The 15,721-nt window shown below is 35.5% G+C and overlaps 1 protein-coding gene across 1 annotated transcript in view; it reads right to left on the bottom strand.

Annotated features, from left to right (window-relative positions):
• The window catches only part of NDUFS1 (NADH:ubiquinone oxidoreductase core subunit S1), a 55,742-nt gene that overhangs the window by 16,448 nt on the left and 23,573 nt on the right, over positions 1 to 15,721 (bottom strand). The window contains exons 10-15 of the mRNA XM_087949484.1: positions 10,504 to 10,618; positions 8,851 to 8,996; positions 7,831 to 7,959; positions 6,917 to 7,046; positions 6,642 to 6,802; positions 5,196 to 5,350 (exon numbers count right to left, since the gene is read on the bottom strand). Of these exons, the coding sequence (XP_087805610.1) occupies positions 5,196 to 5,350; positions 6,642 to 6,802; positions 6,917 to 7,046; positions 7,831 to 7,959; positions 8,851 to 8,996; positions 10,504 to 10,618 (836 nt within the window). The remainder of the gene's footprint in view (positions 1 to 5,195; positions 5,351 to 6,641; positions 6,803 to 6,916; positions 7,047 to 7,830; positions 7,960 to 8,850; positions 8,997 to 10,503; positions 10,619 to 15,721) is intronic.

Genomic DNA, 15,721 nt, shown 5'->3' with positions numbered 1-15,721 from the left:
ATTTACAATCTTTTTTTTTAAAGAATATAGTGTGTATTATAAGAATGTACCAAGCAGAATTCGATTGGAAGTTATGTATTATGTATTATATTGAAGGTCATACACTTAAGGTATATATTGAAGTTTAAATAAGAGTTGAATGGATGTAATTAAAAGATATAAAGGTGTCATACTCCAATTAGTAACTACAGGAGAAAATTTGTTTAATGAGAAAAGATAATATGAAATTGAAACAGAACAGACAAAAGTATAAATATAATGATTTGACTTGAGATGAGATAATCAAAATAAAATTGAGAAAATTAAAAGAGGGGAAAAACTATATAGAAAATGTAAAATAGTATACGATATGGAATAGAATACAAAAAGGAGCATGAAATTGAGTTTTGTGTCTGTATAAAGAAATTCAACCCGGGACCATGCTATTTTCAAAAAAGATGTTTTACTTGTATTTTGTGTGTGAAAACCCAAATAAAACTTTATTTTTTTTTTTTTTAAAAAAAGAGTCTTTATGTCCCAGATTTAATCCATCTGACTCTTCAATAGTCCAAGGGAGTATCTTCATATATTCTTCCAGCAATTTAAGTTTTGTGTTTAAGCTTTCTCTTAACAATACAATTCCTTTAATTCTTTCTTTCAATTCCTCTTTTGTTAGGTCTTTTAGTTTAATTAGGTCATTTCAAAACTCTAGGGATCTGCAGGATTTTTCTTTTAACAGCAGGTGGCACTCTTTCATCAATTTCCACTTTCCACCTTTTCCCCCCCCCTTTTTAGCCTTTCATCAAATTTGCCAGATATTTCCAAAAAATTATAATTTCTTTTTTTAATCAGTCGATTACAGCATTTTAAATAATGCCACACCAAATCCTGTACAATCACCAATTCCAATTTTCAAATATTCTTTTAAATATTCTTTTAAAAAGTTCTCTTTATTTTGTTTTCCTTCTGTCTTTTGGTGTTTTTTTTAATGAATTCTTTGTATTCTATTCATTCTTCTCCCATAATAGGTTGCTGCCAATTCCCAAAAGTCTTTGTGAGCTCTCATTCCTGATATTTTTATTGGGGTTACCTTTAGCGATTCAGAAGTACTTTCACCCAGTTCATACACCATTCGCCGTCTCTTCGCTCATGCACAGTCTTAGGTTTTCAGGCTGTCCCCGTCTTCATGGCAGCCATTTTGGTTGCTGCTGCAGCTCATCTTTGGATGAGGGGGCTTTCCATGTCAGGAAGGAGAGATGCAGTTCTCCTCTACCTGCCAGGCAGTCCCCCTTTCTTCACCACTCCTCCAAGATGGCTCCAGCCCTGATTGAGGCCCTCTAATAAGTTGAGCTCGGAGTGAAGCCGCTGTGGTTGCAGGCCTCGCTCTGACAGCGATGGAAGTCCCAGCACAAGTATTCTGACCATAGTAAACAAAAAGGAACTCAGGACCACCTGCCATTCCTGTTTTTCATATTAGGGTCATGGGAGTAGGTGGATCCATACCTAGTATCACTTACTACCCAGACTTCAAAAAAATTGGTTGAATGGAAAAACTTCCGGTTTGTCGGCCGCGGCGGCAGGATTTGCGAAGCTGCGCGTGATCCCTGCCGCTAGCCGCTTTTGGGGCTCCGACCCAGGCGGGTGCGGAGCTAGGCTGCCCTGCAGGGGCAGCTGAAGGTAGGGGGATCCGAGAGGGGTTTGGGGGTGTTGCAGCCCCCTCCCGGCCGGTAGAACCCCTTTTCTCAGGACGGTGCAGCGGCGGTCCGTAATGGCCGCCACAAAGAAGCTGGCAGCCGGGTAAGAATGCGCAGGAGGAAGTGGAGAAAGTGCTTGAAAGGAGAAAGTTTTCTTGGCTCCTAGGACTCTAAGACATATTTAATAAAATTCCTGAAAAGTATGACTTTCTGAATAATACCTTCCAGAAGAGGAAAAAAGCGGCAGTTTGATGGTGCTGAAAGGATAGCTTACCCTCTTTTCCTACGGAATAAATAACTGGATATTAAGAAACCTATTTTTTTTTAGGTGAAAATTGGTTTTAAGCGATGAGTGGGAAGAGAGAGGATTAAAAGAAAATATTTGTATGCTAAGACTTTGTTGGAGGAGATGCCTTAAGGACTTGAAGACTAGAATATATTGTAATAAGATTTTAAACAGATTTGGACTTTCTTTCTCTTTGATTGATATTACCCCAGAAGGAGAAAGTGAGAACTCTGCCTTGGTTTGGACTGACTGATAACTTTGGGACTGCTTTTTTTTTTTATTTTCTTTGGAATATTCTGGTTGTTGTAAGAAGAAAGAAGGGGAAAAGAAAAGAAAAGATTTATAATGGCTTTTTCTGTTGAGGAACTGAGAAAAGAATATGAGCAAGCAAAAAAATGGTAAAGATGGTGTGGAAGAAGCTTTCCTTTTTTAGAAATGGCGCTACTAACTATCAACAAACATTACAACAGATGAAGACAGCAGAGGAACAAGAAAGAAAGGAAGAAGCCATTTTTAATGAATCTCAGAATTTGATCAAGAAAGAAGGAAGAGAGAAAGAAGAGAACTAAAGGATCTAAAAAACACTTAAGAAAGGGAAAAATAAGGTGCAAAATCAATATGATGATAGTAAACAAAAGGGAAAAGGAACACGACAGAGAAGGGAAGCCAGTAAGGCAGAGGCTAGAAGGGGGTAGAAGCGTTTGTTGGGAGAAGAAAGAAAGGGAAAAGGTGGAGAAAAGCTACAATGTTTTGAAATTAAATGGGAAAAAGGAATTTTTTTTAGGGATAAAGGATAAAGTATAATTTCTTCAAAAAGATTTTGCAAGGTACATAAGATGAGATGGTAGTATTGTAATGGTTTAAGAGTTGATAAGAGATTAAAATGTTAAAATGTTTAATAATGATTGGTTTTAAAATTTAATAATAGGGAGGTTTAGAATACTGAGTTTTAATTAAAGAGTTTAATAAGATTATGGTATTGATATTATAAAATTTTTATTATAGTATTTGTTTTTAATATCTGGATTTATTGTCTAATTATGTATTTAATTATTCTGGATGTACTAGTTAGATAGAATGTACCAAGCAAATCGGATTGGGTATTGGATGTTATTTTAAAGGTTAATTTGATTAATTTAGGGGAGATAGAAAGGCATCATACTCTGATTAGTGATTTCAGGAGAAACTTTTTCTTCTTTTTATAAGGAATGAGACAAAGGGATGATAAAGAATGGACAAAAGATACAAATATAATGATTCAAATTAAGATGATTAATTAAGATAGAATTAAGAAGAGTGAAATATGTGGAGAAGTTAATATAGAAGACTTAGAATGGTAAATAAAATAAGTAATGATATGTAAGATGAGCATGAATATAATTGAAGTCCATGAAGAGAGAGATACCTGGGTCCAAGTTACTTTCCAAAAGATTTTTTTATGTTTTGTGTGTTGTGTGTATATGCTTTTTGGGGGAGAATTAGTAAAAACTTGCAGAAATATAGAATGAGAATAATGGTAACTAAATCAGAAAGAAATAGATGAAATAATAATAATGATATTGAATAAGAGTAAAGAGAAGTAAAGAGAAATTGAATAAGAGGTTTTTGTATGTTATATGGAAATGGTTTAAAACAGAATCATAATTTATCTGACTTGTTAAATTTATAATGAAAAAAGGTTTAAACATGTAATGAATAATGATGATTTGTGTGTTTTAAAAATTAATAAAACTTGTTTAAAAAAAAATAAAATTGGTTGAATGAATTATTTTAAAAACAGTTTTGAAAATATTAAAATAAAATCAGGATAAAATAAGTATAAACAATAAGGTATCTACAGTAGTGAAAATCTGTTTGGTGTCTCTTATGTTCTCTCCTCAATGAAGAGTTCAGGCAAAAGTGGTCACATAAATAGCAAATCTCAACAAATTAGTCCAGATTAACATGGAATCTTTGCATTTCACACTGAAGCTCAATATCCCATCAAAGCCTAACAAGCCAACCAGATCAACACTTTATTAGTGGTCTTTGAAGTTTATTCAACTTCAGTAATATGTCTTTACATAGCAGTAGTACGTACATAAACTTTGCATTATCTGTCTGGAAACTTACCATAAGAAAGATGCGTCCATCCTAGCTATAATTGTACAGGAGTTATAAATTCCCATAGCAAGGTGTTAAACAAAACAAGGGATAAAACAAAAACAAAATCAGCAGCAACTTACCTGCCTGGCTCATAGCCTCAAGCTGATGTCTTTTTCTTACCCATCGATTTTAAACCAAAAACAGAAGTGACATGACTGATCTCTACTGCTGTACTAGTATAATTGTTTTCGTTATAAAATATATCCCAGTTCTTTTTTAAAAGCAGAATTATCTATCAAAATCCAATTGTCATATTTGTAACAGAACCGTCAAAAGTATGCTACTGAAACAAGTTTTCAAAACAGAACTTCTTTTACCTGAAATATATAGTAAAGATTTGAAATACCTGATTGTAAATGTATTAACAGCGGCTAGGATTGTATTTGCTAAAAACTGGGAAAATGAGAAAATACCATCACAGGAGGAAATTATTAAGAAAATATTGGAATGTGCTGAAATGAGCAGATTGACATTTGAAATTAGAGAACAGGATGATAAACAATTTTATAAAGTTTGGGATCTATTCTATCAATGGTTAGACAATAAAGTATAGTAACAAAATATGTACTTTTAGAAAATACTAAATAAAAAGATGTATTCTTTTCTTATATCTACAAAATGATTTTAGGATAGATTTGGGATGATAATATGAATTGTCACAAAACAAATTAAGTAAAATATGATTATTTCCTAAAGCATGAATGAATAAAAGTATAGTCAAATGATTGATTAATAATGATACCAATGTATTTAATATTAGATTGAAAATACGAGATCATATACAATGTAATTGTAATTGAAGACTACGAAGTGGAAGCACAAAACAATTTGTAAACCAACCGGCACACTGTATGTACATATATGGAAGATGGCCTGATGTTTTTATGTTTTGTTTGTTTATGTTTGTTTTAAAAACCAATAATGTTTTTTAAAAAAAAAACAGAACTTCTGAAATATACATTCTGTTTCATTCAAAACAATAATTTATATGTATCTATTATCCATTGCAGTTTTGGAATGCGCATCAGATACAGATTTAGTTATTGCTAAGTCAAATGCAATAGCAAAGTACTGCATTTGATGTTACTTACCCTGATAAATGATAAGGCAATTCTTAGGCAAATCTTGTTGGGTAATACAACCTGCATCAGCCCCTAAGAGATACAGCACTTTAGGAGGGTTCTTCCTGATACCATCTACTCCTGGTTTGTAACCTAGGTCAAGAGCAGCTACTTGGCTTGCCACTCTGTAGAGGAAGAGATGATTGTTTGAGCCAGCATTCTCAGACTTGATAAACCCTAAACCCTTTTGACACTTGACCATAAGGGGTGCATATTTTTGAACAATTTCCTATTTTGCAGAACCATGTATTACTGAAAAAAAAATAAAGCTTCCTATATCTAGTTTGTTTTACTATCTTTGGTAAAAGCATTTTGGAAAAGGACCCAACAAAATGAGTTAATGGAAACTTTAACTCTTTTCCTTTCAACTAAGTATCTTCTCAAAATAGATTTTTGTATCTCAAATTTTTTTAAATTACTTGTTCAGATCCATAGCCATGAAATATCCTAAAAGTCTCAAAGACAAAGCTTTCTCTAATTACGTGATCTACTTTCTAGACTCTGGAGCTTAATACATAAAAACATGTCAAACATGCAATTTAGAAGTATAGAGAGATAAAGTTTTAATAGAAAAAAATCCTTACATGTAGAGTTCAATCATCTTCAGTTCTAAAAAAAATGTTAAGGTCACTCTAAATGTATTCAAGTGTATTATTAGACATTTGAGCTAAGCCCATTTCTAAATATCAATTTACTGTAATTTATTCAAAGCAGTGGGAAATCAGTAATTTTAATCATCTGTTCATTTAAAACAAATTCTATTGTATAATTCAACCAGATGGCTGTAGTTAATAAAGAAGTCCTGACCCAGTGCCTAGCAACTCAAGAGTATAGCTAAAACAGAATAGGCTCAAAAAGAACCCTACAAAACAGAGTTACTGTATTATTTGTTTAGAAGCCATTTGGCTGCAGATTGTCAGCCTTTTTTGCCCAGAGAAGAAGCAGACCCAGAAATACCAGTTTACCTTTATTGAAAGATTCCCTTTACAAAATCTTGCAAGTCTGAAAATATATCATACCGACATTAATATTGTAGGAATTGCATTGGTTGCTGGTTGCTTCCAGGCTGAAGGCTGGGTCTTTGTTACCTTTGAGAACATATCCAGGATGAGCTTGATCACAGTCTCATGCCACCGTCCTATTATCTTTTAGGAAAGCAGTTACAATCATGCCTTTTCACAGAGCTTTCAAAGAAGAAAGCACTACAAGAGATTATCAGTATTTTAATAGGGAGCTTGATCATATAAACTATTATGGTTTTTATTGGCAACTCCTTTTATTGCAATGTTTATTGTTCTAGAGTTTTGGGGTAAGCAATATAAAATAGTTGTACATAAACAACAACTTTAGGGTAGAAATTTTTATGACTCTAGTACAAGCGATAGAAATCAAACTAGAAAATGAGCTTGGACAAACCTGTGAAGAATGTTCATAATTTTCCAGTCAATATCTACTCCACTTTTTGTCCTAATATTCTGTGCAATAATCGAAATGGCTGAATGAATAGCTGCTCCATCATCACGTTGTAGTGCTGCACTTCCCACCACCACCATTGGCTTTTTTGCCTGGTTCAGAACCTTTTATAAATAATGAGACATGAGAGTGAAAAATCACTCTAGTTAAGACATTGTAACTTTGTAATTTTGTAAGAAAAGTTAGAGACAAAAACCAGAATTGATTATTTAAAGTACCTTGCTGAATGGATGCTTCTCCGAAGCAATGTCTAATAGTATCTGTGGGGAATCTCCCAGATGCTCATAAGTGTAGGTCAAATCGACGGGGCTGCCCACGAGAGCCACTTTTAGCTCATTATGTAGCCAGCTGAAAGAGGAGTAAGCACAAAAATATGTAAGGTCTTCTAATATATAGGCAAGCTGTATGGGATGAGTTTATTTTTGTACTTTTCTGCCTGAGCTCTACACATGTTTCTGAATTCCTTCTAAGCAGCAGAGAGCCCAGGGTCTCAGGGAGCACATTCCATAGTTTAGTATTATTCCTCTCCCAAAAGAAAAAAATAAGTACAATGCACATGCAGAAACAAGTGGACCTTCAGACGGGGTCCATTCCTTTTGCAACAGGTGATTCATATATTGGTAATAGCATTTTATTTTTGAAATGTGCCTATTTGCATCCTTCTGTATTTTTTAAAAAAGCCCCCTTAGTATTACAGGCTTAAGAGATACTGTTTGTCAGCTTAGCTGCCTCCAATGTAGCCAGCTTCCAGATATGTCTTAGAATTCTCTGGCCATGGTTAAGATTTCTAGCAGCCAAAACATCTGGAAAGCAGCTAGTTTGGAAAAACTGCATTAAAGAATATAAAAGAATCATATAATCCCCATCATATGTCAAAATCTTATGTCAGCCACTGACATACTGGCAAACACAATTAGCTTCCATAACTAGATGCTCTAGTCACTAGAGTCTAGTGGAACTAGAAGGGTCTTAAGCAGGAAGTTGGACTAGAAACTTATAGAATCATTTTCAGCTCTGATTCTCTGCTCATGTTTACGTTCAAGATAAAAATGATAAAAAAGAATGTACCTCCTCTAACAATGTACCTCCTAATTCCCAGAAAGAAAATCAATTTCACTACATGTTAACAAACCTTTTTCTAATTCTTGCATTGAATAATGGTGCTTCAAAGCGTGGATTGGTGCCAACCAGAAGTAGGAAATCTGCCTCTTCTACTCCTGCAATCTTGGTATTAAGTAAGTAATTAGATCGCAGGTCTGTTCTATAATAGAATGCACAAACAATCATAACAAATATAATTGTGATATAGTGCTCTAGTAGGAATAGCAATAGCAGTAAGATTTCCATTCTCCATAGTGCTTTACAGAAGTTTACAAATATCAGCATATTGGCCCAGAGGTGGTATTCAGCAGGTTCTGACCAGTTCTGAAGAACTGGTAGCAGAAATTTTGAGTAGTTCGGAGAACTGGCAAATACCATGTCTCACTGCCCCCACCCAATCTATTCTCTGCCTCCCAAGTCCCAGCTGATCAGCTGGGTCTTCTTTTGTTGCCCTGCACAGGAGAACAGAGCTGGAAAGCAGGTCAGTGGGGTGGGGAGGGAATGGGATTTTGCAGTATCCTTCCTCTGCCATGCCCGCCACACCACATCTGCCATGCCACACCCACAGAACTGGTAGTAAAAAAATTTGAATTCCACCAATGTATTGGCCCCAACAATGTGGATCCTCATTTTACCACAGAAGTATGGAAGACTGAATCAACCTCAAGCCCCGTCAGGATCGAACTCCAGGCTGTGGGCAGAATTAGCCTGCAATACTGCATTCTAACCACTGTGCCACCAGGACTCAAATATGGCTGACACTTAAAAGTAACATTTATGAATACTATATCTGCACAGTACCAATCTCATTTTTACTTTATCAGCCAGTAAACAACAAGCATGCTTACCTTTTCCTAAAAAAAGTTTTTCAAATTTTTATAATATGCTTCCAATTATGATCTATGAATTTAATGCTTGATGTAGATTATTTAGAAGCCTTTAAGGATAAGGGCTGGAGGAACTATATGAATTTAATTTACTGTCCAAATTTCTCTCAACATATTTCATTACCATTTCTTTTACTGGGATCACTCTAGTTATAATCTCTTACCCAGCTCCTGCAGTAGGGAAAATCTCTTCAGTACAGATATTATCAGAGTTAATTCTATTCAGCAAGTCTTTGAGTGATACTAGTGCTTCTGCATCCACTAATCCTCCTGCAATTGCAGCTACTTCATTACCTTGACTCCCCTGAAGCTGCAGCAGGAAACAAAATACCACAAAACAATCATTACGTCATCACCACTGTATTTTTTTTAAAGAATAATCTTTTTAAGTAGTTATTTTTCCTGAGATAAATCAGGAAAACAAAATATTTTTCATAAAACAGATATACAGGTGCAAAGCTACACCTGTGCAGTGATAAATATAAATTGGTTCTGAGATCTGAGACAAAAGGGATTTTTAAATCTATGATGCACAAATACTTTTATATTACAGTACCCTTTTAATCACAAGACATAACACGAAATGGCTTTTAAAGCCCTGCATTGCATCGAGCCAGGTTATTTGACTGCTTCTCAATTTCATCTATCAGTTTTATTAGTTTCAGCAGAAGAAGCATGTTGCTGGTCCCGTTGGCCCATGAGCTTCACTTGATGGAATCAAGAAAAAAAACAACTTTTCTCCAGTGTGGTGGCGATAGAATCCAGGTATGGGATGATTCCTGTCTTATTGCTCGTTAGACTGAGTTCAAGAACTTGAGGACACGCCACCTTGCCAACGGTCCCCAGTTTCGATTCAGCCTAACACTCGATTAGACTTGGTTAATTGGAGTTCTACCTTTGAGAACTTTTGAGAGTTTTTTCTTTGCCTGGATTCTCTTCAGCTGTCAGATGTCTAGGTTGATTGGTGGGAGTTCTAACTGCTAGATACGATCTTAGTTGTTTGACAGTTAACAGTGTGAAGAGTTGCTGGCTCGAGCCTGCTGTCAACCATCGCCATTGTGAGCAGAAGAGACATATTGGCCACCACTGTAGTGAGCTAGCATAAAGAGCTGTTGGCTTGACCCCGCTAGCTGCTGGTGCCATTTTGAAGAGCAGATCGCTACAAGGCTGTCAAGAGTGAAGGGCCGTTAGCTCAAGCCTGCTGACAGCCGGAGCCTCGCTTTCGTCAGAAATTCACCTACGTGAAGAGTTGATAGCTCAAGCCTGGGGACAGCCGTTAGCTTGCGGAAATTAACTGATAGAAGAGCCTGTGGCAGACACAGATCTAGGAGAAAAGAATGGTTTGACGCGCCGCCTTTAATCTGCCACAGACAGCAGCTTCAAGACAGATATCGGCTTCCTGTCAGCACAGGAATGAAAGCTCAAGACGCTGACAGTTGAGACTCCGCAGTTCCCGCGCTAGCTCAACGAGTTAACTGGTGAGCTTCCCTTGGTCAGAGCTTCAGGGATAGGAATAAGCTTCCCTTTCGAGGTACTGGCAGAACAACTGGCCCTTTCAAGGTATTGGCAACTGGGCCTTTCGGCACTCCAAATGATCATAGGACCAGCGCTCCCATTGGTGGCCAGCTAAGTCTGTTACTTGTGTTTTAAAACTGCATATGCCACTCAAAACTTGCAAGTAGTCATATAAATTAAATAAACAAGCTCCTTGTTTTTAAGTGTGAAAAGTAGCATTCCTCAAAGTATAAGAATTCATAGGTAAATATATATCAAATGTAAAAGTAGAGTTAAATAGTCTGTCAAGTTCATATGCTTACAGCAGTTGCTACATAGCTCAAAGCTTCTTCCCAAGATACGTAAGTGAACAGTCCTTCTTTATTTTTTATCATCGGCTCAATAAGTCGCTGACGTTTCAGACCATCATAAGCAAATCTGAAAAGCAAAGATAAAATTGATTACAGAAACAACTGAAGTTGAAATACATATCTACAAATACCACTACTAACTTTGTAAACTTTTTCAGCACAAAATTTACTTCTCCATAATATCAATAAATGACCACGTCCTGAAGCAGTTGGTCATGATGAGGGATACTAGACCTACTCTTAAGTAGTGCTCAGAAATTGATGAGAGAAATATATGTACTCAAACTAACAGATAATACAATAAATAAATAATGCAATAAAATTCATTCAAAGAGCTAATATCATATCAAGTTCTACACACTTATATGGGATTTCAAAAAGAGGAATTAAAAGAGAGGAAACTTTTCTCTTCCAAATATCACATAGAGCAAGCTGTGTATCGGGGTTAGCATAATGGATTAAATCTCTGAATAGCAGAATGTCAATATGGGAAGGAGCTGGCCCAACTAATCAGCTCCACAGATACTTATGATATAGGGCACAAATAAGGATATAAACTTAAAAGGACATATAAGATGAAGCTTGATAAAAGTATGAAACTCTATTAAAAAAATAATCAGTCCATCGGTTTCAACCCTACAGCAATAACTGCTGGAAATTCCATGATACATGGTGAATGTTATGTATTGGAAAGATATACATATCCTTTAGAGATCAAATTCAAAATGAAATCACATTTTAAATTTTTTATTAGGTACAATGCAAGAACTCATTAAAAATACCATAATTTATTAAGGTACATCTTTACAGCTGCAAGAATATTGTTCGCACAACTCTGGAAAAAAGACATACCAGAATTTCAGCAATATTTCAGTACTTAAACTTGGAGAATATATAGCAATGGAGAAACTGACACTAGACATAACACAAGTTTAAGTTTAAATAGGGATGGCTTCCATATGCAGCAAGGTATAAAGAAAATTTAAAATATGGTTTTATACCTTATGCCAAAAAGTACTGCAAATTTGTTGGAGCACAAAGGGGGAAGTCAGAAATTCAGTATTAGTCTATATTTTGGGGAGGGTCTTTTTCTTTTTTAATATTTATAATAAAACTAGTGGGGATAATTTTAAAATTATACTTGTTATATAGTATCAAAACAATTTAAGGGGGGTGGGGCCAGTTGCCAAGCCAATCAAGTGTGCAAAAAGGCTCTCCGCAGCACAGAGCTGTTTCCCAGCTGCTCGGTTGGCTTTTCAGAGCCACGGTTCCTTGGAGGGGGGATGGAAGAGAAGAATGATCTGCGGAACGAGTTCCAGATGGCGGTTGGAGCTCAAAGACAGATCCTGGTAGATCGAGTGTAGAAGAAGACTGCCAGCAATGGCCGCCACAGAGGCTTGACAGCTGGACAACGCAAGCAGTGAATCAGTGGAACAATGGGCAACTGGATCTGGCCGAAATTGGTTCTGACCAGTAAATGTGAGTGAGGAGAAACCCTTTAGGATTCCCCAGATTGATTATAGGTTAGAAGGAGCCCAGACAGAAAGAGGGTGGAGGTTTTGTTTTTTCCCCCCTCTATAAAAGTGACAAGGAAGATCTTGGGGAAAAATTAAAAACCCGTAAAATAAATTAAGAGTGAAGAACTGTTTGGAGTTTTTTGAGGACTGTATTAAAAGAAGTCTGAAATAGCCTTAAAGCAGGAAGAGCTGATTATTTTGAGGAGCTGACTGACATCTTGGACAGTGACAGAGCAACTTTAAAACAGAACTTTAACACTGGCCAAAAAGGGAATTTACCTGCAAAAGTAAAAAGCTGAGGAAACGAAAAGCACTTTCTTTGAATATTATTTACACTTGTAGATTTTTGTCATTTGGGACTTTTTTGGATGAAGAGATAAGACTCTACTGTGGTGGTGGTTGAGAAGGAAGGGGGGGGAACCACATAGCGTTAAAGGATATTGGTGAAAGTAAGAAGGAAACTTTTGGAAATAAAAATAACAGAATAAACTATATTAACTAGAGGATACCTGTGTAACTTTGGAAGTGAGAGATAACAGATACCTGGAACATTGGGAGAGAGCATTTCTATTAATAAGATTACCAGTATTGTTAGTATCCTTGGTATATTATTATAACTTTATTATATTATTACTATCATTATCATTAAGAATAGAATTATTGTTTATGCTGTTTATGTGACTATGAATGGGGTGACTATTAATATTAAGGATTAGTGTTAATTAGTATTATCTCCCTTTGTGCGTACACTCAGATAGTGAAATCTTATTGATACTTATCATTTTGCCTATTGTTCTTGTTGATATTGTTACCACATTCAGTACATTACTTCTACTAATATAATAATGTTAGACAAATTACTATAAAAAATAAGATGAACTAAAACAAGTTCGGTAAATTTGAGGTAGAATGGATAAATAAATAGTGTTAGAGTGGTGGAGGGATATAGTAGGGGGGGAAAGAAGTGGGTATGTTGGTTTAAAAGGCTATTAAATATGACGAGCATTACAAACGTATGTAAGATTGGGACAGGGAGGAAGCAGGTGGCACAGACCTCTTCGGCTACATCAAGCCCGTCTAACCAAAGATCGATTGAAGAATTATTGTAACAAGAAAGATCTAACTCTTTTAAAGATTTACAAATCATGCTGCACTCAATGCAGGAAACCATGTCAAGAAATCATGAAGAAATGAAGGAGATAGGTGAGGTAAGAAATGATACAGGCGAACTTAAAGAAAATATGTAAACGATGGATGGAAGATTGGAATCCTTTCAACAACAGATTACGAGAAATGAACAAAAATTACAAGAGATGGAAGAATGGAAAAAGAAGAAAAAAGAGTAGAAGAAATAAATAAAAAACTGATCCGAGCAAATAAAGAATTAGAATCGACGGTTATTGTCCTAGAATCGGAAAAAGCGGCTCACTATCTACGATTTCAGGACATAAGAGAAGAAAGAGGGGAAGATCTACTAGAAATGATGGTGGAATTATTAGCGAAGGCTCTGGGAATAAGAAAGGAAGAGATGTTGATTGAAATGGATGAAATTTATAGAATCCATGCAAACTATGCAAGACGGCACAATTTACCAAAAGAAATCCACTTTAGGTTCATTAAAATTTTTATCAGGGATGAGATTTTTCATAGGATGAGAGATGATCCACTAGAATATAGGGGCAAACAACTGATAGTGCTTAAACAAGTGCCAAAAAGAATTAGGGAGCTACGAAGACCCTACCAATTCTTGACATCTAAATTGACCAGACACAATATTAATTTTAGGTGGCTGACCCCGGAAGGCTGACCCCGGAATATTTATTTCATGGCAAGAAAAGAGAAATAAGAGTCTGGACAAAGCAGAGAACTTCTACAAGCAGAATTTTGGCAGTGAAGAAGAACTAGAAGAGAGGGAAGCAGAAGAAGAAAGAGTTGAGAGCATTGCTTTATGGGTGATGATGCGCGTGCACGCACTTTTGGCATGTGAGAATGAAAAGGTTTGCCATCACTGACCTAACACAACGAATAAAACAGAACAGTCAAAAATTTTTCGAAAGCACAAATAAACCTGGGAGGTGGCTATCATATAAACTGAGAAAGTAGAAAGAAAGAAGATGGATTAATAAACTACAGAATGAGGGAATCATGTATCATCAAAGTGAAGAGAAGAAGAAAATAATCCAAGACTTCTACAAGAAACTATATGATGATAATGAGTGCTATATAGAAGAAAAAATATTACAATGCTTCAAGAAAGCGGATCTGCCAAAAATTTCAGAAGAAATAAAATGTATCCTGAACGCGGATATAAAAATGTCAGAACTAACGGAGGCATTGAAAAAGCAGAAGAATAAAAAACACCACGCCCCAATGGATTACTAGTAGAATTGTACAAAGATTTACAAGATCCGCTAGGCCAAATACTACCGGAGTTGTTTAATGCAGTTTTAAAAGAAACAAAAATACCACCATCTTGGACCGAAGCAAATATTGTGTTGATTCCCAAAGAAAATACAGACTTAACAATAATTAAAAACTATATGCCTATATCGCTACTGAATTCGGATTATAAAATATTTATGGCAATAATTGCCAAATGACTTAAAAAGGTTTTTGAACGAATTTATACATATCGACCAAAATGGCTTTTTGTCCAAAAGAGAAATACGAAATAATATGAGAATGATAATGGATATATTGGAATACTACAAAGTTCACAGTGACAAGCAAGTTGCATTGTTATTTTTAGATGCACAAAAGGCATTCGATAATGTTAATTGGAATCTTATGTTAAGGCAGTCAAAATACATGGACTTCAGTGACAATTTTATATATTCAGGGCGATCTATGCTAAATAAGAGGCCAGAGTCATAGTTAATGGAGAAATGACACAAAGCTTCCAAATCAAAAAAGGTACAAGACAAGGGTGCCTGTTATCACCACTACTGTTTATGTTAACTCTACAGGTACTAATAAGAATGATTCAAAAAGATAACCAAATCAAAGGATTAAACATCAAGAAGGAAGTCTATAAACTGCAAGTGTTTGCAGACGATCTTGTGTTCATTATGGAGGAGCCATCACAATTGGGTACAAGGCTTATGGAAGTACTGGAAGAATGTGGGGAAGTACCTGGATTAAAAATAAATAAGGACAAAACCAAAATGATACTTAAAAACATGTCCAACATACAGAAAAAGGATTCAGTTGAGAAAATAAACATTCAAATAGTGAAGAAAGTGAAATACTTGGGAATACAGCTAACAGGAAGGTGCACAACAGTTAAAGAGGATAACTATATTAATTTAAATAATCAAAGACAGATTTAGAAAGATGGAAAAATCTGCAACTTTCCTTTATAGGGATAATTGCAGTAATAACAATGAACATGCTACCAAAAATACTCTTTTTTTTCCAAAATAACCCTATAAAATTAGAGAACAATATTTTGAAAATTTGAATAAGACAATATTGAAATTTATTTGGCAAGGGAGGAAACTGAGAATTAAATTAAAATTATTACAAGAAGCCAAAGAAAGAGGGGGATTTGGCCTGCCTGACTGGGAACTGTATTACCAAGCTGCTATACTCACTTGGGTGCAAGAGTGGATAAATTTAAAAAATAGGAGGTTATTAACATTGGAAGGACATGA

The sequence above is a fragment of the Notechis scutatus genome, chromosome 1 (assembly GCF_049901735.1).
Source record: "Notechis scutatus isolate UNSWTSFEM ecotype Mainland chromosome 1, rNotScu1.2, whole genome shotgun sequence".
NCBI lineage: Eukaryota > Metazoa > Chordata > Lepidosauria > Squamata > Elapidae > Notechis > Notechis scutatus.
This window is presented reverse-complemented; position numbering and strand designations above follow the sequence as displayed.